General features: G+C 36.4%; 1 protein-coding gene across 12 annotated transcripts in view; it reads right to left on the bottom strand.

The window, feature by feature from the left end:
* Window positions 1–24,808, bottom strand: part of DLG1 (discs large MAGUK scaffold protein 1) — a 261,867-nt gene that overhangs the window by 95,466 nt on the left and 141,593 nt on the right. For all 12 annotated transcript variants that reach the window (XM_043874579.1, XM_043874576.1, XM_043874577.1 and 9 more), the window contains 4 exons: window positions 13,382–13,432; window positions 8,042–8,166; window positions 3,108–3,277; window positions 1,828–1,964 (listed from right to left, as the gene is read on the bottom strand). In XM_043874579.1, the coding sequence (XP_043730514.1) occupies window positions 1,828–1,964; window positions 3,108–3,277; window positions 8,042–8,166; window positions 13,382–13,432 (483 nt within the window). The remainder of the gene's footprint in view (window positions 1–1,827; window positions 1,965–3,107; window positions 3,278–8,041; window positions 8,167–13,381; window positions 13,433–24,808) is intronic.

Genomic DNA, 24,808 nt, shown 5'->3' with positions numbered 1-24,808 from the left:
CCAGTGAGTTAAGAGGAATAGCAAGATAGAGGGTAAGTAGTATGGAACCTGGAAAGAGCATTTTAAGAAGGCAAAAGGTGTGTCAAATGCCTGATTTATCAGTTAAAGTGAGAGATAAAACTGAATAATTTCAGTGGAGTTATGGCAACAAAAGCCTCATTAAATGGCAAATTCAGTATAATTTCTTGTTCCCTACTCTTAAAATTGATTCTGGAGAAACCATAAAGGAGGACATAAGAAATTAAAAAAAGAATGAGAAACCTAGTGGAGAAAGGTGTTGGAATTGGTGTACGTGTATGTTGGGTATGTGGGTCTATGTGAAGATGAGGGAGTGCTGGTTGTAGCTTGGGGAAAAATGACAAGTCATAGCCGTGAGAGGATAAGTTACAGAAAAGCAGTTGGAGGACAGTTTCTTCCTCTTCACTATCATTAACTAGCAGAAATAACTAGCAGCTATTCTTAGCAGAGGTATTCAAAAGGGCAAATAAATAAATAAGAGGAACGAACCCAAATCACCACTATATCAGACTTTGTATGCCTTTTCAGATTCACTTGAGCCTACTTGCCCACTAGGCCTAGGCTGCTTGCTTACAAGAGAGCCCTGGCTATTGCTATTCTTATCTTGTCTTGTACCAACCATTATGAACTATTTCAATCTCTTCTGTAGTAAAGGCTGGGCTTGGGCGTGGCTCACATAATGAGAGCAATAACATATCAGAAAACCACATCTGATGTGTCTAGACCACCGAGGCTCTAGCTCTTTCAACACTTCTGGGTTCAGGGGAAGTGCAGTGCCACAGTGTGGGAGCTGGCCTTCCTAGCATTCATCCAGAGGGGCTGGGTAACACAGCCAAGAAATCTAGGACAGTTAACCCCTGTGGGGTAGACTCTATATAACAAGAGACAGGAGACTAAGAGGGGCCAGGAGATCAATCCTTTCTTTTGCTTGGATAGCTGGATCTAAGGTTTAGCAGTTCCACATTGCCTGCCTGGAAGACTGTCCTATATGATAAGCAACCAGCTATATTTTCTTATGAAATTATAGCCAGCTCAGAAACATAATACCTTGTATTGGCTTTCCCTCATTCTCTGCCTCCCTTTTCATTTCCACTCACTCCGGCCTCTCTGACGTTCTACTTCCAAATAATACCTTAGCACAGTAGCTTCAGGTTTGTTTTTGTAGGGAATATGAACTAAGACAGTTATTAATGAAGATTGGATAAATAAATTGTGATATAGTCTATAGTTCCAGAATAGAATATTATGAAGAGGGGAAATGACTAAATCTTATCTCTTATATGGATAAGTCTCAGTAAAACAATATTGAGGAAAAAAGTATTAAAAGACTACATACTGCAAAACAGCCTTTAAAGTCTTTATCAAAACAATACTAAACAAAACACTTAGGCATATGTATGTGATCTTTAAAAAGCAAAGGAATGAGAAACACAAACTGTTGATATTCTAATTCTTGGGTTGGATAATAACTAGCAGTTTTCATTATATAGATTAGAACAAGAAAGGGAAAAAGAAGGTCACACATGACAAAGGATGATACTGTTACAAACCTAAGGATTATGATTAAACAATTTTGTGCATCCAAGCTCCTAAACAGGATAAAAGAAAAAGAGAAGGGACCTAGCAGAGGAAATGGAAATAGCAAACAGATAATGAAGAGTTATTTTCTAGGTCCTGACTAAAGAAAGGCTAGTCTTCACTCGTGTAAACGTCATTTAAACATTTTTGGCATGTAGAATTTCCAGAGCCTTTCAGAAAAAAAAAAAGACATCAAAGTGATTTTTAAAACAATGGATTGTTTATACTTACTGCTAACAGTTTATCTCCAATCTGAAGTTTACCATCTTTATGAGCTGCTCCTCCTTCAATTATTTTGGTTACATAGATGCTATTATCCCCAGGAATATGCTGATTTCCAACACCTCCAGCAATGCTAAACCCAAGACCTGTTTGGAAAACACTAGTTTTAGAATTTTACCCATAAATGTAAACCTAAGTTCAGAAAGAAATGACTGAAAAGTAGAAAACAGATTCTAAAAGGTGATAATTTCACCAAATTAATGCTTTTTAAAATAGAAAAGAATCTATTTACCTATTTTTAAAATCCTAAGTATTTTGTAATCAGGGACAGTTACAAATTTAAGTGCTCCTACAGTTCCAAGTAAGTACCTTCCCGTTCCCTCCCAGGAACTTCTTAAGAGTGTCTCATGCATTTGTGTTAGTTCAAAGAATTCATGTAAAATTGTTTCACTTTTGTTTCCATCATAATTGCACTTCTTACTGACACTTTTAATACTTCCACAAGATTAAAACAACTGAGAGAAAAAAAAAATGGATGGTGGGCAGAACTAACAGCTTCAGAAATGCAGATGTTTTTGTTCTTTTTCAATATTCTATGAATTAATTTTAAGTAAGGAATTTCAGTAATTCATAAATCCCATGGCCTTAATACCAAACTTGTAGCTCTCTATTCATTTTTCATGAAGCCATGACTTAGAATCAGTATTTCCATTTATCCTCAATCCCATCCATGTCTTCAAAATTCAGATCACATCCTAATAGTCTTCACTGCAGATATAACTACTAATGATATGCTCATTAATATTTTCTTCTTTTATCCTGTGTATCTGCATTTAATATACTTTGTAGATTAATGATTACAAGTTAATATCAATACTATACATGACTTCAAAATGTTTATGCCGAAAGCTACTTAAAACTCAGTAGAAATAACAGAGAAATTCTAAAAATCACTAAGGTGAAAGTGAAAGTTGCTCAGTCGTATCTGACTCTTTGCCCGCCAGCCTCCTCTGTCCATGGAATTCTCTAGGCAGGAACACCGGAGTGGGTAGCTGTTCCCTTCTCCAGGGGATCTTCCCAACCCAGGGATCAAACCCTGGTCTCCCACATTGCAGGTGGATTCTTTACCAGCTGAGCCACCAGGGAAACCCCACCCCTCCAAATTCAGTAAATTCTACAGATTACCAGTATTGCTAATTTTAGAATGTGTGTCATATATAACTTAAGAGTTAAATGTCACTTAGAGATTTCTTACTTAATAATTTGTTTTTGTTTGATTTAGTTCATACCTTTAGGACCTTTAATGAGCTTTATTTCCATTATTTTTTCTGATACTGGTTTCCGTCTTTTTACATACAAGCGTACAATAGATCCTGCTTCTTTCAATGCTTCAACTGCTTTGCTATGTGTTACATCACGAACATCTACTTCATTTACTCGCAAAATACAGTCATTGACTCTGAGGAAAAATTTAAAATAAAAATTAAATATTAAAAATTTAATATCAATTTTTAAATTTGCCAATTTTTATTTTCATATTTTTAAGGATAACTATTTACTACAATTTTTTCTGAGAAGAAACTTCATGTTAAATTCCAATATATCAAATACTTATATAAATACAAACACTTCTCAAGGGCCATCAAAGGAAATAGTGCAAATAATAGATTATTTTACAAAAATATTAGATGCTAATGACAGCTGTCTATGTACAGAAATTAAAATACTTTAGAAAAACAGAAAATACTTATTTAGTACCAATTATAAGCTACGAACTTCTTTTAGTGTTTTAACCCTTACAACAACCTGTAAGGTAGATCTATCTATGTCCCTATTTTACAGATGGAAAAACTGAGGCACAAAGTTTAAATAACTTTCCCAAAGCCACCCAGATAATGACCAATAGAGCAGTGATTTAAAGATAAGAAACCTAAGACTTAGACCGAATAACTAGCTTAATGTCACAGTAGCAAATTAGATTAATTCATTGATTTATTAAAAAATAAACTGATCTCCAAGTGGGGTTTACCCCAGAGATGCAGCAATTCTTCAATATATGCAAATCAATCAATGTGCTATACCATATTAACAAATGAAAGGATAAAAACCATATGATAATCTCAATAGATGCAGAAAAAGCTTTTGACAAAATTCAACATGTATATATGACAAAAATTCTCCAGAAAGTGGGCACACAGGAAACCTACCTCAACATAATAGAGGCTATATATGACAAACCCACAGCAAACATTATTCTCAATGGTGAAACACTGAAAGCATTTCCTCTAAGATCAGGAACAAGGGTGCCTACTCTTGCCACTATTATTCAACAAAGTTTTGGAAGTCCTAGTCATGGCAATCAGATAAGAAAAAGAAATAAAAGGAATCCAAATTGGAAAAGAAGAAATAAAACTGTCACTGTTTGCAGATGACATGATACTATACATACAGCCACCAGAAAATGATTAGAGCTAATCAACGAGTTTAGTCAAGTTGCAGATACAAAATTAATACACAGAAATTTCTTGCATTTCTATGCACTAACAATGAAAAATTAGAAAGAGAAACTAAGGAAACAATCCCATTTACAACTGCAACAAAAAGAACAAAATACCTAGACATAAATCTGCCCAAGGAGGCAAAAGACCTGTACACAGAAAACTATAAGACGCTAATGAAACAAAATCAAAGATGACACAAAGATGGAGAGATATACCACATTCTTGGATTAGAAGAATCAACACCGTGAAAATAACTACACTAACCGAAAAACAATCTACAGATTCAATGAAATTCCTATCAAATTACCAATGGTATTTTTCACAGAAATTTTGAGTTGACCAAAAAGTTTGTTCTGAGTTTTCCCTAAGACTGTATGGAAAAACCCAAACAAACTTTTTGGCCAACCCACTAGAAAAACTTTGTTAACAATTTATATGGAGACACAAAAGACTCTGAAAAGGGCTTCCCTGGTGTCCAGTGGTTAAGAATCTGCCAAGGCAGGAGACACAGATTCGACCCCTGGTCAGGAAAGATTCCATGTGCCACAGAGCAACTAAGCCTATGTGCCATAGATGCTGAAGTCAACGTACTCTAGAGCTGGTGCTCTTCAACAAGAGAAGCCACTGAAATGAGAAGTGTAGCTCCTACTCACTGCAATGAAAAGTAGACTCCACTCACCAAAACTAGAGAAACCCAGCAATGGAAATCTAGCAAGAGAAGCCACTGAAATGAGAAGTGTAGCTCCTACTCACTGCAATGAAAAGTAGACTCCACTCACCAAAACTAGAGAAACCCAGCAATGGAAATCTAGCAAAGCCAAAAGTAAGTTAATTTAAAAAAGACTCCAAATAGCCAAAGCAATCTTGAGAAAGAAAAACGGAGCTGGAGGTATCAGGCTCCCTGACTTTATACTATACTACAAAGCTACAGTAATCAAGATAGTATGGTACTGGCACAAAAACAGAAATACAGATCAATGGAACAAGCTAGAAAGCCCAGAGATAAATCCATGCACCTATGGGTACACCTTATCTTTGACAAAAGAGACAAGAATATACAGTGGATAGAAGACAGTCTCTTTAATAAGTTATGCTGGGAAAACTGGACAACAAATGTAAAAGCATGAAATTAGAACATTTCCTCACACCATGGACAAAAATAAACTCAAAATGGATTAAAGACCTAAATGTAAGGTCAGACACTATAAAACTCTCGGTGGAAAACATAGGCAGAACACTCTTTGACATAAATCGCAGCAAGATGCTCTTTGATCTACTTCCTAGAGTAATAGGAATAAAAATAAACAGATGAGACCTAATTAAACTTAAAAGCTTTTGCACAGCAAAGAAAACCATAAACAAGAGAAAAAGACAACCCACAGAATGGGAGAAAATACTTGCAAATGAAACAACTGAAAATGGATTAATCTCCAAAATACACAAGGAGCTCATGCTCAATACCAAAAAACCCTCAAACTATCCAATAAAAAAATGGGTGGAAGACCTGAACAGACATTTCTACAAAGAAAATATATATAGATGGCTAACAAACACATAAAAAGTTGCTCAACTTCACTAATTATTAGATAAATGCAAATCAAAACCACAAGGTATCATCTCATCCCAGTCAAAGTGGTTATCATCAAAAGATCTACAAACAATAAATTTTGGAGAGGGTGTAAAGAAAGGGATCTCTCTTGTACTGTTGGTGGGAATGTAAATTGATACAGTCATGATGGAGAACAGTATGGAGGTTCCTTAAAAAACTAAAAAGTAGAACTGCCATAATACCCAGCAATCCCACTACTGGGCATATACCCTGAGAAAACTGTAATAAAAAATATACATGTACTCCAATGTTCACTGCAGCACTATTTGCAACAGCCAGAACTGGAAGCAACTGAAATGTCCAGCAACAGATGAATGGATAAAGAAGATGTGGTACATATATACAATGGAATATTACTCCACCATCAAAAGGAATGAACTTGGGTCATTTGTAGTGATGTGGGTGAACCCAGAGTCTGTCATACTGAAGTAAGTCAGAAAGAGAAGAACAAATATCATATATTAACACACACACACATATATGAAATCTAGAAAAATGGTACTGATGAACCTACTTACAGGGCAGGAATACAGATGCAGACAGAGAGAACAGATTTGTGAACCACTCAGCTGATAGGAGAGGGTGAGATGAACTGAGAGTAGCATTGACATAAACACACTACCATATGTAAAACAGATAGCTAGTGGGAAGCAGCTGCTTAGCACAGGGAGCTCAGCTCGGTACTACGTGATGACCTAGAGTGGCGGGATGGAGGCCCAAGGAGGGCGGGGATATATGTACACATATAGCTGATTTACTTTGTTATTCAGCAGAAACTAACACAACATTGTGAAGCAATTATATTACCCCCCCAAAAAATAAATAAATAAATTGGCCTTAGTTTCAACCGGATGGTTTTCATGTAGAAAACAAAAAGATGGTCATCTCAAATTGGGCAGGGAACGGGAACAAAATACAATTAAAACATTTCAAGCGATCATGCTAAACTTCTGTAATATATCAAATTAAGTTTAGAGAAAAGAAATTCTATATCCAAAGACAGTGATACCTTACATTTAGTACTACAAGTCAGTTCTCCAGTGAAACAAATGGAACATTAATTTTCATACAAGAAGTAAAAATAAAAGGCAAATAACAAAATCAGGAAGTAAATACCTACATTTATATGAATGTTCAAATTATTAATTTTATATCTAATTTCATTAATATACCACTTATCATATCCAGTGAGAAGTTTAGAAACTGAAGAGCTGCATAAGGCACCAATAGCCTTAAAATAAAATACCGTTTCTCACAGACCATATAAAATCTTTAGTTCTAAAACTTTTAGAAAACTGTCACCATGTGTAAAAAACAACAAACAAGGCAACAGGAAAAGTGCCACAATCTATGATCTAAGATGGCGTCTAAAGAAACAACAAAGGTGCCAAAGATGTTTGTTTAACAAGATATTAAGGATATCTTCTGCAATGGAACATTAAACAAAAGACCAGTTACTTACATTTATTCAATTTAGAAAATAGATTAATTTATTTAAAGTCTGCATTAATCTTTTCTCTTTGTGGTGCTTGTGTCTGTGTGCGATTCGCTCAGTCTTGTCCAACTCTTTGTGACCCCATGGACCACAGCGCCCCTCCCCAGGCTCGTCTGTCCAAGGGATTCTCCAGACAAGGATACTGGAGTGCATAGCCATTCCCTTCTTTAGGGAATCTTCCCAACCCAGGGATCACACCTGGGTCTCCTGCAATGCAGGCAAATTCTTTACCACCTGAACCAACAGGTATGAGATAAAAACTTAGGATATATCAATATATGATTTCCTAAACCTTAAGTAAGTTTATACATATTCCCCACCCAGAAAATACAATGGGAAATCTACAATTTCTACACATTTGCTCAGAAATATTTAAATCATTAATCAAATGTATTATTCAAAATGTTTAATTTCTAAGGTAAAATTGAATTCCTAAATGAAAAGAGGGAAACAATGCTTAAAGCACAATTATCTCATTCATTCATTTGATATTTGAGCATCTACCTTATGTTAGTTATTATGATAATGTTTCTTATTTGTATTTATTCACCGTTTATTTTCTCTCAAGAAAAAGATACAAAGCGGATTTGGTATCATAACATCAAGTACAAAACATACCGCAATCTTCCATCTTGGGCAGCTGCTCCCCCTGCAATAATTTTAGTAATGAAAATACTTGAGTCATCTCCAATGTGTGGGTTGTCTGTACCTCCTGCAATGCTGAAACCAAGCCCTGAATTTCCCTGGGAATAGAGGGGGAAAAATTGACATTGAAAAAAAATCATTGATAGGTTCCTGTCACTATAGGACCTAGAAACTGTACCAACATAGGCAACACACATATAAAGGCATATATATGTACATATATGTATATATGTATATAGGGGATATGATGATTTTTAAATTAAAAAATATAAGGAAAGCTATTCTTTTCTCTATGAATTCAGAGGTATTACTGCTGAATAGGTGAGGCTGAAGATGTACTGAGTACTTTCAAGAGTTTGGTCTACAATTCTTTCTTTCTTTTTTTTTTTTTCATTTTTTGAATGTTGAGTTTTTTTTTTTTTTTTTTAATTAGTTGGAGGCTAATTACTTCACAACATTTCAGTGGGTTTTGTCATACATTGATATGAATCAGCCATGGATTTACATGTATTCCCCATCCCGATCCCCCCTCCCACCTCCCTCTCCACCCAATTCCTCTGGGTCTTCCCAGTGCACCAGGCCCGAGTGCTTGTTTCATGCATCCCACCTGGGCTGGTGATCTGTTTCACCATAGATAATATACATGCTGTTCTTTCGAAACATCCCACCCTCACCTTCTCCCACAGAGTTCAAAAGTCTGTTCTGTACTTCTGTGTCTCTCTTTCTGTTTTGCATATAGGGTTATCGTTATCATCTTTCTAAATTCCATATATATGTGTTAGTATGCTGTAATGTTCTTTATCTTTCTGGCTTACTTCACTCTGTATAATGGGCTCCAGCTTCATCCATCTCATCAGAACTGGTTCAAATGAATTCTTTTTAACAGCTGAGTAATATTCCATGGTGTATATGTACCACAGCTTCCTTATCCATTCATCTGCTGATGGGCATCTAGGTTGCTTCCATGTCCTGGCTATTATAAACAGTGCTGCGATGAACATTGGGGTGCACGTGTCTCTTTCAGATCTGGTTTCCTCGGTGTGTATGTCCAGAAGTGGGATTGCTGGGTCATATGGCAGGTCTATTTCCAGTTTTGTAAGAAATCTCCACACTGTTTTCCATAGTGGCTGTACTAGTTTGCATTCCCACCAACAGTGTAAGAGGGTTCCCTTTTCTCCACACCCTCTCCAGCATTTATTGCTTGTAGACTTTTGGATAGCAGCCAACCTGACTGGAGTGTAATGATACCTCATTGTGGTTTTGATTTGCATTTCTCTAATAATGAGTGATGTTGAGCATGTTTTCATGTGTTTGTTAGCCATCTGTATGTCTTCTTTGGAGAAATGTCTGTTTAGTTCTTTGGCCCATTTTTTGATTGGGTCATTTATTTTTCTGGAATTGAGTTTCAGGAGTTGCTTGTATATTTTTGAGATTAATCCTTTGTCTGTTGCTTCATTTGCTATTATTTTCTCCCAATCTGACGGCTGTCTTTTCACCTTACTTATAGTTTCCTTTGTAGTGCAAAAGCTTTTAAGTTTCATTAGGTCCCATTTGTTTAGTTTTGCTTTTATTTCCAATATTCTGGGAGGTGGGTCATAGAGGATCTTGCTGTGATTTATGTCGGAGAGTGTTTTGCCTATGTTCTCCTCTAGGAGTTTTATAGTTTCTGGTCTTACATTTAGATCTTTAATCCATTTTGAGTTTATTTTTGTGTATGGTGTTAGAAAGTGTTCTAGTTTCATTCTTTTACAAGTGGTTGACCAGTTTTCCCAGCACCACTTGTTAAAGAGGTTGTCTTTTTTCCATTGTATATCCTTGCCTCCTTTGTCAAAGATAAGGTGTCCATAGGTTCGTGGATTTATCTCTGGGCTTTCTATTCTGTTCCTGATCTAAATTTCTGTCTTTGTGCCAGTACCATACTGTCTTGATGACTGTGGCTTTGTAGTAGAATCTGAAGTCAGGCAGGTTGATTCCTCCAGTTCCATTCTTCTTTCTCAAGATTACTTTGGCTATTTGAGGTTTTTTGTATTTCCATACAAATTGTGAAATTATTTGTTCTAGTTCTGTGAAAAATACCATTGGTAGCTTGATAGGGATTGCATTGAATCTATAGATTGCTTTGGGTAGAATAGCAATTTTGACAATATTGATTCTTCCAATCCATGAACACGGTATGTTTCTCCATCTGTTTGTGTCCTCTTTGATTTCTTTCATCAGTGTTTTATAGTTTTCTATGTATAGGTCTTTTGTTTCTTTAGGTGATATACCCCTAAGTATTTTATTCTTTTTGTTGCAATGGTGAATGGTACTGTTTCCTTAATTTCTCTTTCTGTTTTTTCATTGTTAGTATATAGGAATGCAAGGGATTTCTGTCTGTTAATTTTATATCCTGCAACTTTACTATATTCATTGATTAGCTCTAGTAATTTTCTGAAAGAGTCTTTAGGGTTTTCTATGTAGAGGATCATGTCATCTGCAAACAGCGAGAGTTTCACTTCTTCTTTTCCTATCTGGATTCCTTTTACCTCTTTTTCTGCTCTGATTGCTGTGGCCAAAACTTCCAACACTATGTTGAATAGTAGTGGTGAGAGTGGGCACCCTTGTCTTGTTCCTCATTTCAGGGGAAATGCTTTCAATTTTTCACCATTGAGGGTGATGCTTGCTGTGGGTTTGTCATATATAGCTTTTATTATGTTGAGGTACGTTCCTTCTGGGCACTCCATTGCTCTCCAAAGAGAAGAAATCAAGTTCCACGCACCAGAACACCGACGCAAGTTTCCCTAACCAGGAAACCTTGACATGGCAATTCTTTCTTTAAATGTATAGTTCATCCTTGTAGAGGTGTCACTATTAGGTCTCTTTCTTTTAGACTTCATCTAGCTCATGTTTGGTAAGGCAAATTGATCCCAAGAAGAAAACACTTAAGTGATCCTTGTGCTGCTGTTACTTCCAAGTAGGTAATATTGATATACTATTTCAGCCTTTTAAGAAAGGTGTACTTGGTGGGGCTTTGCTTCTGCTAACTTTGCCATCATCTTATTTTAAAATTACCAAATTGTATCAGCTAAGTAACACTGCCATCATCCTTGAGGTGTTTAACCGAGAAACCTACCTGACTAGCAAAAGGCATTTTTTAAATACTGAAAGTCTAACTGGAGAATTTAACATTGGTAAGCTTTCTTGACAGCAAAGTTAATTTTACCAAAGCAGCATTGTTTCTTGCTCATTTTATGTATTGATTTTTGAATATTTTCTTTGAAGGACGGGTTCTCTACTGGTACAAAAAGAAAAACTGATCTCAAAGGTATTAGACATTTATTTTTTCAAGAATGATTTAACTTTGGTTTTCAGTGAGCTCAAATAAGTGGGTATATCTGGATATATTACTAAACTGTATAAAAAAAAATACCTTAAAATTTCACTCAACTACGATAGTCCTAAAATTCTATTTTAATAAAAAAATTTTTCCAGTCTTAGCTCTTTAAGAGTTACTAAAGTAGTAGTAAATAGTATCAATAGGTTGTATAGGGACACCAAGATACTCAGCTATTCTTTTTTATTCGCTTTAAAAAAATCAAGCTATAATTACAAATAATTTTGTGTAGGTTTAAGGTGTACAACATGTTGATTTGATACATTTATATAGAACAATATGATTACCACTCTATTTAGCTTACTTTGTTTAGATTACCACTTTATGTACTAGCTTTATTTAGCTAACACCTCTATGAGCTCACATAATTGCCATTATTTTTTATGGTGAGAACATTTAAGAACTAGTCTCTTCAAATTCTGAAGTACACAATACAGTATTGTTGACTATATTCACTACGCTGTGCATATAAGAAGTCTGGAACTTATTCATCATCTAGTTGCAAGTCTGTACACTTTAACAGTATCTCCCTAATTCCTGGTACTCAAGTCCTTTAATCAGTGAAAAATACATGTACAGTTCTGACTAAAAGAATTTAAAAGGTACTAGGAAAAAATGAAAACATGAATGAGGTAAAAAGTTAGGATTATGTCAAGAAATCTCAATAAAGCTGGGGAAAAACCCAACAAAATGACACATTAAAATGTGCAAATACATTAATATTGTTTACCTGTAAGACCCAGTCAGCTACCCCACTTGAACAGATGGCCCCAATTCAGGCAAACAAGCAGTAAAAATCTATTACACATGTAAAAGACCCTCTGAGGTCTATTTTCACTCAGCTTATCTGGCTACAAACATAAATCTAATCCTTTAGGAACTTTAAATATACAGACATTCAGTTACTTAGAAAAGTCACTTATGTAGAGCACCTCATTTTCCAAAAAATGATGGTCAGACAAGGTGGCACCGCTAAAATATAGCATCAATTGATGCAGATATTCTTAAGGGGAAGATATATCAAGAAAATTCACACATCTGAATTGTGAGTGTGTGTGTGTGTGCATGAGCTTAGTCGTGTCTAACTCTTTTTGACCCCATGGACTGTAGCCCACCAGACTACTCCGTCCATGGGACTCTCCAGGCAAGAATACTGGAGTGGGTTGCCATTCCCTTCTCCAGGGGATCTTCCCAACCCAGGGATTGAACCCACATTTCCTTCATCTCCCTACAACTGAACTGCCCGTAAGTTATTTTTTGACTAGGGGAATGCATAATAAGTAGTTTTCAGTAAGGTCTTTTCCAGTAAATCTATGGTTATTATTTTGCTAGGAAACAAAACTGATACAATGATCAAGTTACTAGCTCAAGAGACAAAATACTCATTTAAAATAAATAATACTTCATTATATGAAAACTAAATAATAAAATTAAAAACTGAGAAAATCTGAGATATTGTCAGAGGAGCACAAGGAGACATAATAACTAAATGTAATATGGTATTCCAGATAGGTTTCTGGAGGAGAAAAACAAAAAGTAAGGAAACTCAAATAAAGTATAAACTTTAGTTGATAATAATGTATCAGTATTACTTCACTGGTTGAAACAAATGTATTTTAGTAATATAAGATGTTAATAATTAGGTGAAACTGAGTCTAGGGTAAATGGAAATTCTCTGTACTACTTTTCTACAAATCTAAAAATTTTAAATAAAAGTTTATTTTTTAAAAAAGTTCTTAAAGAAAAGCAACATTTTCTGAAAATACCACAGCTAATTTTATGATATGTGGACTTATTAAAGAAACTAATATTATTACATGGTTCTGCTTTTGAAAGATGATCTTCCTTAGATTCTATATGAAAGAGCAGTATATTTAAAGAGTTCTTTAAAGAAACAGATTTCTTTTCATAAAAACTTAAGATAATGAATAGGCTTTTACCCTTTCAAGTGTGATTTCTTCATATTCATAATCTGCATCAGTGCCATTAACCTAGGGAAAAAAGTAGCACAGAAATTTAGAGTTTAAAATTTAAAATGACAAGACAACTTTTGTATAATTTTTCTCCCCACTTCTTAAAAAAAAATTGAAGGATAACTGCTTTACAGAATTTTATGTTTTTTGTCATGCATCACCAAGAATCAGCCATAGGCAGACCCATGTCCCCTCTCTCCTGAATCTCCTGAACCTCCCTCCCACCTCCATCCCCATCCCACCCTTCCAGATTGTCACAGAGCCCCTGTTAAATGAAACCCTGTTAAATGTGATATTAATCAAATAACATAGCTTGATTCTAATAATTCTGGGAAAGATTTTCAAGGAATGGAACAGTGAAAATGTGATTAATGGCATTTATGATACTGTGTCGTTCAAATATAGAAAGGGTACACTCAGCTTTTAATACTTATTGAACTCTTGACCCTCTTCTTTGCTTTAATTCACACATCTAATTAGCTACCAATTCTTACTGACTTAAATATTTCAGTTTTTTGAGAAAACCATCACCTCTTCATTTTCATTTCTATTACTTTGGTTCAAGTTGTTGTTAATCTCTTCTGTTGTTAATCTCTACAGTAAATGTAATCTACGTCATCTCTTAGATTACTATTCTTCACTGCTCAAATCATTCTAATGTGTTTTACACAGATGGATCTTTATGGAACCCATGTATAACATACTTCGTCCAAAATTCTCTGAAACTCTCATACAAGGCTCTGCATGAACTGACCCAAATCATGGCTCAACTTCATTCCTAACATGTATCTCCCCTCTTCATGAGCCTTATATACCATTAAACTTAAATGATTTGCTCTGTCCTTTACATATCCTTCAAGTTCTCAACTCTGTAATCTTTCTGGTGATATGAAACTGAGCAAAGTAACCTCATAAGTCAAATACAGATTGTGATAAAATGAATCTCTAGATGCCTCTCATCTTCCATCCTAAGGGCTCTTCTGCAATATGATTAAACCACCCTACCATCAAGAGATGTTATCTATTTCCCTTTCCTTTGGATCTAGGCAGGTTCTAGATGGCTTCTGCTAAAAAGAGTGTGGCACAAATAATGCTCTGCGGTTTTGGAAGCTAGGTCATGCGATGCCTCGTAGTGTCCGCCTTGTTTTAATGCACTTTCTTAGAATTCAGAAGCTGTAATGTGAGGGAGCTCAAAGACCCTACGAGGTGACTCAAATGAAGGAGCATCAAAGACCTTTAGCCAAAAGCCCCAGCTGCACTTCTACCCGGCAACTGGCACTGACTGTCAGCCATGGTGAATGAGGCTGTTTTGGGTCTTCCAGTCTTTTCCCTTGTCCCAGCCAAGATCATGTAAAGCAGAACTATCCAATTAATTCAGAAAATCATGAGAAATAATTATTTTTTAGCCACTATGTTTCACGGTGCCTTGTTATACAGCAATAGAATAATGAAACAACAGAAGAATGAAATCTATGTAAGCCACTTTGTTTTCTTTACCATACAATAAGAAAGCAACCCCTAATTCAGGTTCAATTCAGTAGACAATTTAATAACATCATTAAACACATTCAAACTGGGCTTCTGAATGCCAAGAATACATTATCAAAACCACATATTACCATTTTATTAGTGTAAAATAACAAAAAACTGACGGTGTAGTATTTTCAAAAGCAATATGGTTTCCAGGAAAATTACAAAATGGGTGATTAGTTTCCTTTTCATAATATCTTTAAAAAATGTGGCTTTCAACAGGAAAAATATGCTTGGCTAAAGGGTTTACCACTCTCAATAGGACAAGGTGAGAGGGAAACAAGAAATAAAATTAGAGGAGAAATAAAATAAATCAATCTTTATACAAAATAATATATTACTGACAAAATACTTGAGTTTTTTTTCCATCCTCAAAAATAGAAAAGCATAGATTTAGAATACTTCATGAGAACTGTCATTGCTAGTACTTTCTAGGTTTAGAATTTAGTCCTAGTAACAAAATGGGATTCTATATTAAGGATGAAGGTGAAAGCTGGAGAAGTGAATTGGGGCCTGATTGTGAAACATCTTGAATGTTTTCCTGATGAATGAAAAATATTCTTGGAAATTTTGGAGCATCAGGTAGGTTTAAATGTTTTCCAGAAAAAGAACCATGGCAGTGTGGAACACAAATGGAGAGAAATTAGAGAAAAGTAAATTGGAAAAGAAGTTATGGAAATAATTTGGATAAAAGGCAAAAATTCTAAAGACACTTGAGAATAGGTAGTAAATTCCTAATTATAAAAAATCTTAATATTAGTGGAAAAAATTTCATAAAGTCACAACTAAGAACAACTTATCTATAACCAATTTGACTAGGGAAAAAATCAGATTATATAACATAATCAAAGGTGAGCTGTATTTCACTCATCTAATATAATTTGGGGCTTCCCTGGTGGCTCAGCTGGTAAAGAATCCACCTGCTACGTGGGAGACCTGGGCTTGATCCTTGGATTGGGAAGATCCCCTGGAGAAGGGAATGGTTCATTACCCACTCCAGTATTCTGGCCTGGAGAATTCCATGGACTGTATAGTCCACGGGGTTGCAAAGAGTCAGACACGACTGAGAGACTTTTACTTTTCAATATGATCTGGGACAAGAACTACACTTTTAATTAAATGCTGTTTTATAACATATTTTTTTATCTGTGGAGAAATCACTCCAAATTGCTCTTAATTTTTACTTGGTTGCTTTCGAGTTTTTAACTTTTCTACATCAAACTGTCCAAAAGAAGTTTCTGTCATGATATAAGTGTATAATATAATCTGTTTTGTCCAATATAGGAGTTACTTAACCACAAGTGTGACTACTGAGTGCTTGTGACTACTGCCAGCAGAAAAACCATAAATATCATTGAATTTTAATCAATATAAATTTAAATACCAACATGTGGCTAGTGGCTTGCAATTTTGGAAGATGTAGCGCTAAGTGAATCATTAAATCTAACTATATCCCTTCAAAATACATGCACATATTCTCTTTTTATCTCTCCTCCTTCCCCCTTTCCTCTTTCCTCCCCCGACTTCAAATACACATTCTCTTTTTTGGTGCTATGATTGGCACTATACCAAATTTACAGATTTATCTGGAAAAAACAATGATCTCTACTTTATCTTTCTGTTCTGCAACAAAAACTGCTCTGTATTTAAGTATTCCTCTATACCATCAGTAGGTTTCACAGCTTTCTTACAACAAACTATATACATTTCCTGTTAAGCTGATTGCTCTGTGTGTGTGTTACTCAGTCAGTTGTGTCTGACTCTCTGTGGCCGCATGGACTGCAGACCACCAGTCTTCTCTGTCTGTGGAATTCTCCAGGCAAGGATACTGGAGTGGGTTGCCATTTCCTTCTCCAGTGGATATATGTCCTGACCCAGGGATCAAACCGACATTGCAGATAGTTTCTCTACTGTCTGAGCCACCAGGAAGACCATATACGTGGCTTCAAGCTGACTGCTAGGTATTTCATATTTCACTGAAAGAGTTAATAACTCATATTTTCAACTGCTTTCTGCTAGTATACTTGAATACCATTCACTGTTTAATATTTAAGTTGTTTTTAGCTTTTTAGAAAAATATAATTTGCTTCAATTATAGATGAAATGCCATAAAGAATACAGATGTCCTTGGCCCCTTATTCCTAAAGATTAAAATTTTCTAAACAGCTTGCACTAATATATCCAAACAAGACAGACAGATCCTAATACATAATAGATATTAAGACTCTCCAAATAAAGATACTAAGAAGTCTAATTTAAGACTTCTCTGTCATTTAAGGTTCATTTCAGTAATACCTTTCAAACTATAGAGTAATACATTAAAATTCAAGATTTTGCCTATCAACATTCATACGACTCACTATGTGATCGTGATTGTGGAAGCTGCTCAGCTGCATCTGACTCTTTGCAACCCCATAGACTATACAGTCCATGGAATTCTCCAGGGCAGAATATTGGAGTGGGTAGCCTTTCCTTTCTCTGGGGGATCTTCTCAACCCAGGGATCGAACCCAGGTCTCCCATATTCTTAGGCAATTAAACTCCTCAAAAGTCTATCCCATCATAACGTAAGAATCTAAAAATAAAAATGTACTAGGAAGAAGAAAATGTTCTTCCTAATGAAAAATCAAATATTAACCCTGAAAGAATTTACTCATGAATTTTTCCTAAATAATGAACAGCCATTTAGGTAAACTTTAAAATAATATAGTTATCAGTTAAATGTACAGAAAAACTGAAGCTTTCTTTGCAACCCCATGGACTATAAGCCAGCCAGGCTCCTCTGTCCATGGAATTCTCTAGGCAGGAATACTGGAGTAGCCAAAAAACTGAGATTCTACTAGCTGTTTGTTAAAGGGGATTAAAACAAACATACAAAAACAAAAATCAAAACAAGAAACAAAAGATGAACCCAAGACAAATGGTAAATACAAGATCCGACAAATAACAACAAAAACAAGAAACATAAACACACACGCAAAACTGAAACAGAATTAACAAACGACTAATCTCCAAAATATACAAATAGCTCATGTAACTCAACACCAGAAAAACAACCCAATCAAAAAGTGGCCAGAAGACCTAAACAGACCTTTCTCCAAAGAAGACATACAGATAACACACATGAAAAGAGGCTCAACATCACTCATTACTAGAGAAATGCAAATCAAAACTATAATGAAATATATCCTCACACCGGTCAGAATGACCACCATCAAAAATTCTATAAACAATAAATTCTACAAAGGATGTGGAGAAAAGGGAACCCTCTTGCACTGCTAGTGGGAATGTAAACTGATACAGTCTATAGAGGACAGTATGGAGATTCCTTAAATATCTAGGAATAAAACTACTGTATGACCCAACAATCCCACCACTGGGCAAATATACTGAAAAAACATAATTGAAAAAGACACATGTACCCCAGTGTTCACTGCAGCATTATTTACAACAGCTAGGACATGGAAGCAACCCAGATATACACTGACAGATGAATGAATAAAGGAGTTGTGATACATACATACAATGGAATATTTATTGGTGTGGTTCAGTGACTAGGTCGTGTCCGACTCTTTGGACCCCATGGACTGCAGCCCACCAGGCTTCCCTGTCCTTCACCATCTCCCGGAGCTTGCTCAAAATCATGTCCATTGAGTTGGTGATGCCATCCAACCATCTCATTCTCTGTCGTCCCCTTCTCCTCCTGCTTGCAATCTTTCCCAGCAACAGGGTCTTTTCCAATGAGTTGGCTCTTCGCATTAGGTGGCCAAAGTATTGGAGTTTCAGCATCAGTTCTTCCAATGAATATTCATTACTGATTTCCTTTAGGATGGACTGGTTGGATCTCCTTGCAGTCCAAGGGACTTTCAAGAGTCTTCTCCAACACCACAGTTCAAAAGCATTAATTCTTTGGCATTCAAACTTCTTTATGGCCCAACTCTCACATCCATACATGACTACTGGAAAAACCATTCAGTTCAGTTCAGTTCAGTTGCTCAGTCATGTCCGACTCTTTGTGACCCCATGAACCACAGCACGCCAGGCCTCCCTGTCCATCACCACCTCCCAGAGTCCACCCAAACCCATGTCCACTGTGTCAGTGATGCCATCCAACCATCTCATCCTATATCGTCCCTACTCCTCCTGCCCTCAATCTTTCCCAGCATCAGGGTCTTTTCAAATGAGTCAGCTCTTCACATCAGGTGGCCAAAGTATTGGAGTTTCAGCTTCAACATCAGTCCTTCCAGTGAACACCCAGGACTGATCTACTTAGGATGGACTGGTTGGATCTCCCTGAGTCCAAGGGACTCTCTCAAGAGTCTTCTCCAACACCACAGTTCAAAAGCATCAATTCTTCTGCACTCAGCTTTCTTTATAGTGCAACTCTCACATCCGTACATGACCACTGGAAAAACCACAGCCTTGACTAGACGAACCTAGTTCTGACTGTAGGGACCTTTGTTGGCAAAGTGATGTCTCTGCTTTTTAATATGCTGTCTAGAACTGCCATAACTTTTCTTCCAAGGAGCAAGCGTCTTTTAATTTCATGGCTGCTGTCACCATCTGCAGTGATTTTGGAGCCCAGGAAAATAACTGTCAGTGTTTCCATTGTTTCCCCATCTATTTCCCAAGAAGTGATGAAACCAGATGCCATGAATTTAGTTTTTTAAATGTTGAGTTGTAGCCAAGTTTTTCACACTCCTCTTTCACCTTCATCAAGGCTCTTCAGTTCCTCTTAACTTTCTGCTATAAAGGTGGTGTCTTCTGCCCACCTGAGGTTATTGATATTTCTCCTGGCAATCTTGATTCCAGCTTGTGCTTCATCCAGCCCGGCATTTCGCATGATGTACTTGCACATAAGTTAAATAAGCAAGGTGACAATATACAGCCTTGATGTACTCCTTTCCCAATTTGAAACCAGTCTGTTGTTTCATATCCAGTTCTAACTGTTGCTTCTTACCTGCATACAGCTTTCTCAGGAAGCAGGTCAGGTGGTCTGGTATTCCCATCTCTTGTAAGGATTTTCCACAATTTGCTATGATCCACACAGTCAAAGGCTTTAGCGTAGTCAATGAAGCAAAAGTAGATGTTTTTCTGGAATTCTCTTGCTTTTTCGATGATCCAACGGATGCTGGCAATTTGATCTCTGGTTCCTCTGCCTTTTCTACATCCAGCTTGAACATCTGGAAGTTCACTATTAATGTACTGTTGAAGCCAGCCTGGAGAATTTTGAGCATTACTTTGCTAGCATGTGAGATGAGTGCAACTGTTTGGTAGCTTGAGCATTCTTTGGCATTGCCTTTCTTTGGGATTGGAATGAAAATTGACTTTTTCCAGTCCTGTGGCCACTGCTGAGTTTTCCAAATTTGCTGACATGTTGAGTGCAGCACTTTCACAGCATCATCTTTTAGGATTTGAAATAGCTCAACTGGAATTTCATCACCTCCACTAGCTTTGTTCATAGTGATGCTTCCTAAGTCCCACCTGATCTCACACTCCAGGATGTTTGGCTCTAAGTGAGTGATTACACCATCGTGGTTATCTGGGTCATTAAGATCTTTTTTGCGTAGTACTTCTAGATATTCTTGCCACCTGTTCTTAATATCTTCTGCTTCCATTAGATCCATTCTATGTCTGTCCTTTATTGTGCCCATCTTTGCATGAAATGTCCCCTTGGTATCTCTGATTTTCTTGATGAGATCTCTAGTCTTTCCCATTCTATTGTTTTCCTCTATTTCTTTGCATTGTTCAGTTCAGTTCAGTCACTCCGTCGTGTCCAACTCTTGCAACCCCATGGACTGCAGCATGCCAGGCCTCCCTGTCTATCACCAACTCCCGAAATTTACTCAAACTCATATATATTGAGTCAGTGATGCCATCCAACCATCTCATCCTCTGTCATCCCTTTCTCCTCCCGCCTTCCATCTTGCCCAGCATCAAGGTCTTTTCAATTGAGTCAGTTCTTCGCATCAGGTGGCCAAAGTATTGGAGTTTCAGCTTCAGCATCAGTCCTTCCAATGAATATTCAAGACTGATTTCCTTTAGGATGGACTGGTTCGATCTCCTTGCTGTCCAAGGGACCCTCAAGAGTCTTCAACACCACCACAGTTCAAAAGCATCAATTCTTCGGCAGTCAGCTTCCTTTACAGTCCAACTCTCACATCCATACATGACTAATGGAAAAACCACAGCTTTGACTAGATGGATCTTTGTTGGCACTGTTCACTTAGGAAGGCTTTTTAAAATCTTTGCTTGGTATTCTTTGGAACTCTGCATTCAGATAGGTATATCTTTCCTTTTCTCCTTTGCTTTTCTCTTCTCTTCTTTTCTCATCTATTTGGAAGGCCTCCTCAACCAACCATTTTGCCTTTTTGCTTTTCTTTTTCTTGCGGGGGGGGGGGGGTAATGCAAAAAGGAATATTTCTCAGCCACAAAAACACCACATTTGAGTCAGTTCTAATGAGGTGGATAAACCTAGAGCCTATTATACAGAGTGAAGTAAGAAAGAAAGAGAAAGACAATTATCACATATTAACACATGTATATATGGAATCTAGGAAGATGGTACTGATGAACCTATTTTCAGGGCAGCAATGGAGACACAGACATAGAGAACAGACAGGTGGGCCCAGGGCAGGCGAAAAGAGAGGGTGGGTGGGATGAATGGAGAGAGTAGCATGGAAACACATATATTGTCATATGCAAAAGAGACAGCCAGTGGGAATTTGCTGTATAATGCAGGGAGCTCAAACAGGTACTCTGTGACAACTTAGAGGTGTGGCAGGTGGGAGGGAGGTTCAAGAGGAAGGGGACATGTGTATACCAAGGGAGGATTTATGTTGATGTATGGCAGAAACCAACACAATACTGTAAAGCAATCATCTATCAATTAGGAAAAAAAGGAATACTGGAATGGTTAGCCATTCCCTTCTTCAGGGGATCTTCCTGACCCAGGGATAAAACCCACATCTGCAGATTCTTTACCATCTGAGCCACCAGGGAAGCCCTGTGTAAGAAAGCTACCAAGGTAAAATTAAATGAATTTTCCTAATCTTTACTCTTTATGGTTTTACAGAAAATACAAAGGAATAGTTAGGAATTATTTCAACAAATTTCTTCATTTCTGCTCATTACCAGAACCAGGAAGACCTCTAGAATTTTTGCTTAATATTTTAGTATTTAGGAAAAGAATAGGATTTCAGAGAGAGAATCAAACCCAATGCCAATGAACTTATAGTATCAATTAATACTTAACACTGGGTTTAACACATCATCCTTAATTGTACAAGAGTGAAAGCTTTCACCCAAGGATCAGGAACAAAATAAGAATGCTTGCTCTTGCAATTTCTATGAAACATTTTAATGGAGGTTTCAGCCATGGCAATTAGGTAAGAAAAATAAATAAAAGGCATCTTTATTGAAAAGAAAGAAATGAAAATATTTGTTTGTATATTACATGACCTTATGTAGAAAATCCAAAAGAATCTACAATAAGAACAAAAAATAACTAATTTATGAGTTCAGGTTTAACACTGCAGGATAGGTCAATACCCCCAAATCCATTATATTCCTAAACACTAGCAATGAAAAATCCATACATAAAATTAAGAAAACAATTTCATTTACAATATCATTAAAAGAATAAAATACTTAGGAATTAATTTAAAAAGTGTAAGACAAATACACTGAAAATTTAAAACGCTGTTAACAAAACTGAAGATGTAAATGAATGGATAGACAATATGTTCATGGACTAAGAGACATAATACTAATAAAATGACAATAATTCCCAGATACTGTATGCAATGTCTGTTGCTGTTGTTTAGTCATTAAGTCCAACTATCTGTGACCCCGTGGACTGAGCCCACCAGGCTCCTCTGTTAATGGGATTTCGCAGTAAAGAATACTAGAGTGGGTTGCCATTTCTCTCTCCAAGGGATCTTCCCAAGCCACGGATTGAACCCACATCTCTTGCATTGGCAGGTGGATTCTGGGTGGATTCTTTACCTCTCATCCACCGGGGATGCCCATGCCAATGTTTACCATAGCACTATTCACAATAGCCAAAAGGTGGAAATGACCCAAGAGCCCACCAAGAGAAGGATGAATAAACAAAATGTAGTACATACATACGGAGAAGGCAATGGCATCCCACTCCAGTACTCTTGCCTGGAAAATCCCATGGACGGAGGAGCCTGGTAGGCTACAGTCCATGGGGTCGCGAAGAGTCAGACATGACTGAGCGACTTCACTTTCACTTTTCACTTTTATGCATTGGAGAAGGAAATGGCAACCCACTCCAGTGTTCTTGCCTGGAGAATCCCAGGGATGGGGTCGCACAGAGTTGGACACGACTGAAGTGACTTAGCAGTAGCAGTACATACATATAATGAAAAATAATTCGACCATAAAAACGAATCATGTTTTTATGGTCATAACACATGCTACAACACAGATGAAACTTCACAATTCTACGCCTAGTGAAAGCCAGACACAAAAAAACATTTACTGTATGATTCCTTTTTAAAAAAATTTTATTGCAGTACAGTTGATTTACAATGTTGTGTTGGTTTCAGGTGTACATGTATGATTCTATTTATATGAATAGTCCAGAAAAGACAAAGCCATAGTGACAGAAAGTAGATTAGTGATTGTAAGGGGCTGGGGTAAGGGCAAAATGGGGAGTGACTGTTAACGGGTACAGGGTTTCCTTACAAGGAAATAAAAATGTTATGAAATTTGAAAAGGCAGTGATGGCACAATGCTGTGAATAAACTAAAACCACTGAATTGTACTCTTTAAAAGGGTAGATTTTGTGGTATGTAAATGTCGCAACATAAAAAAAAATTTTAAGGTGAAAAGGCTGAAAAAGAATTGAGATATAAATTCAAGTTGAAACAATGAGTTAATATACTTTACAGTAACAAACATGCTAACAAAGGATCAAAAAATTTATCAACACACCATGCTAGTGACAGTATGGGGTAAAAACAATAATTTTTGTTGAATCATAATGCCAGAAAGTATAATTTGGCAATAATGATCAAATCTAAAAGTTGACACACCTTTTGAGCAATCTATGTATACAAATATATTCAGATTATATAATTGCATATATACACAAAACATCTATACAAAAGTATCAGTGGGGCATTGATTTTTGTATGGGAAAAGTTTGAAAACACATATATCCTTAGTGATGTACAAAATATTTATAAAAGGATATATATACACATATTCTTTTTATATATATCCTATACACACACACACACACATTAACATTTTAACTAAGAGGAATAAGAAGACTAGGAGTAGGGGTGAAGAAAGATTTTTTCTTCACTTTTCTTCTCTTTTCATTGGATATACCTTGGTACATATTGAATTTTATACAATGTATATGCATTACCTGTTCAATTAACTACTTAATTTTAGGAAGCAATGTGACAACAGCCAGGGGGGGAAAATGTGATATATAATGCAACAGCTGCAAGTTTTATTTTTATTCATCAACTCATAGCTAGTATTTAATAACCAGAACTCAACAAAGGAATAACAAGTAAGTTTAAAAGCCATTCTAAAACATATTTTAAATTTCAGAATTAAACTAATTAGCCACAAAGAATATTACTAAACGTTTTACAGTGTTCTTCAAATATGATAAAGTAGAACAACTCTGAAACAAAATCTTAAGAAAATGGAATTTATCTTATTGCCTTATGTAGAGAAAAGGGTTGCTATATCAGGCCCAAGGCTGCTTTGGCTAGAAGAGTGTTAGGCATTTGAGAAATTGATTTTGGGATCGTTCTCACCATTCCCTAACTGAAAGGGTTGTTTACTCTTGGCAAGACTTTGCAGAGACAATGAA

Source organism: Cervus elaphus, chromosome 19 (assembly GCF_910594005.1).
Source record: "Cervus elaphus chromosome 19, mCerEla1.1, whole genome shotgun sequence".
Classification (NCBI taxonomy): Eukaryota; Metazoa; Chordata; class Mammalia; order Artiodactyla; family Cervidae; genus Cervus; species Cervus elaphus.
This window is presented reverse-complemented; position numbering and strand designations above follow the sequence as displayed.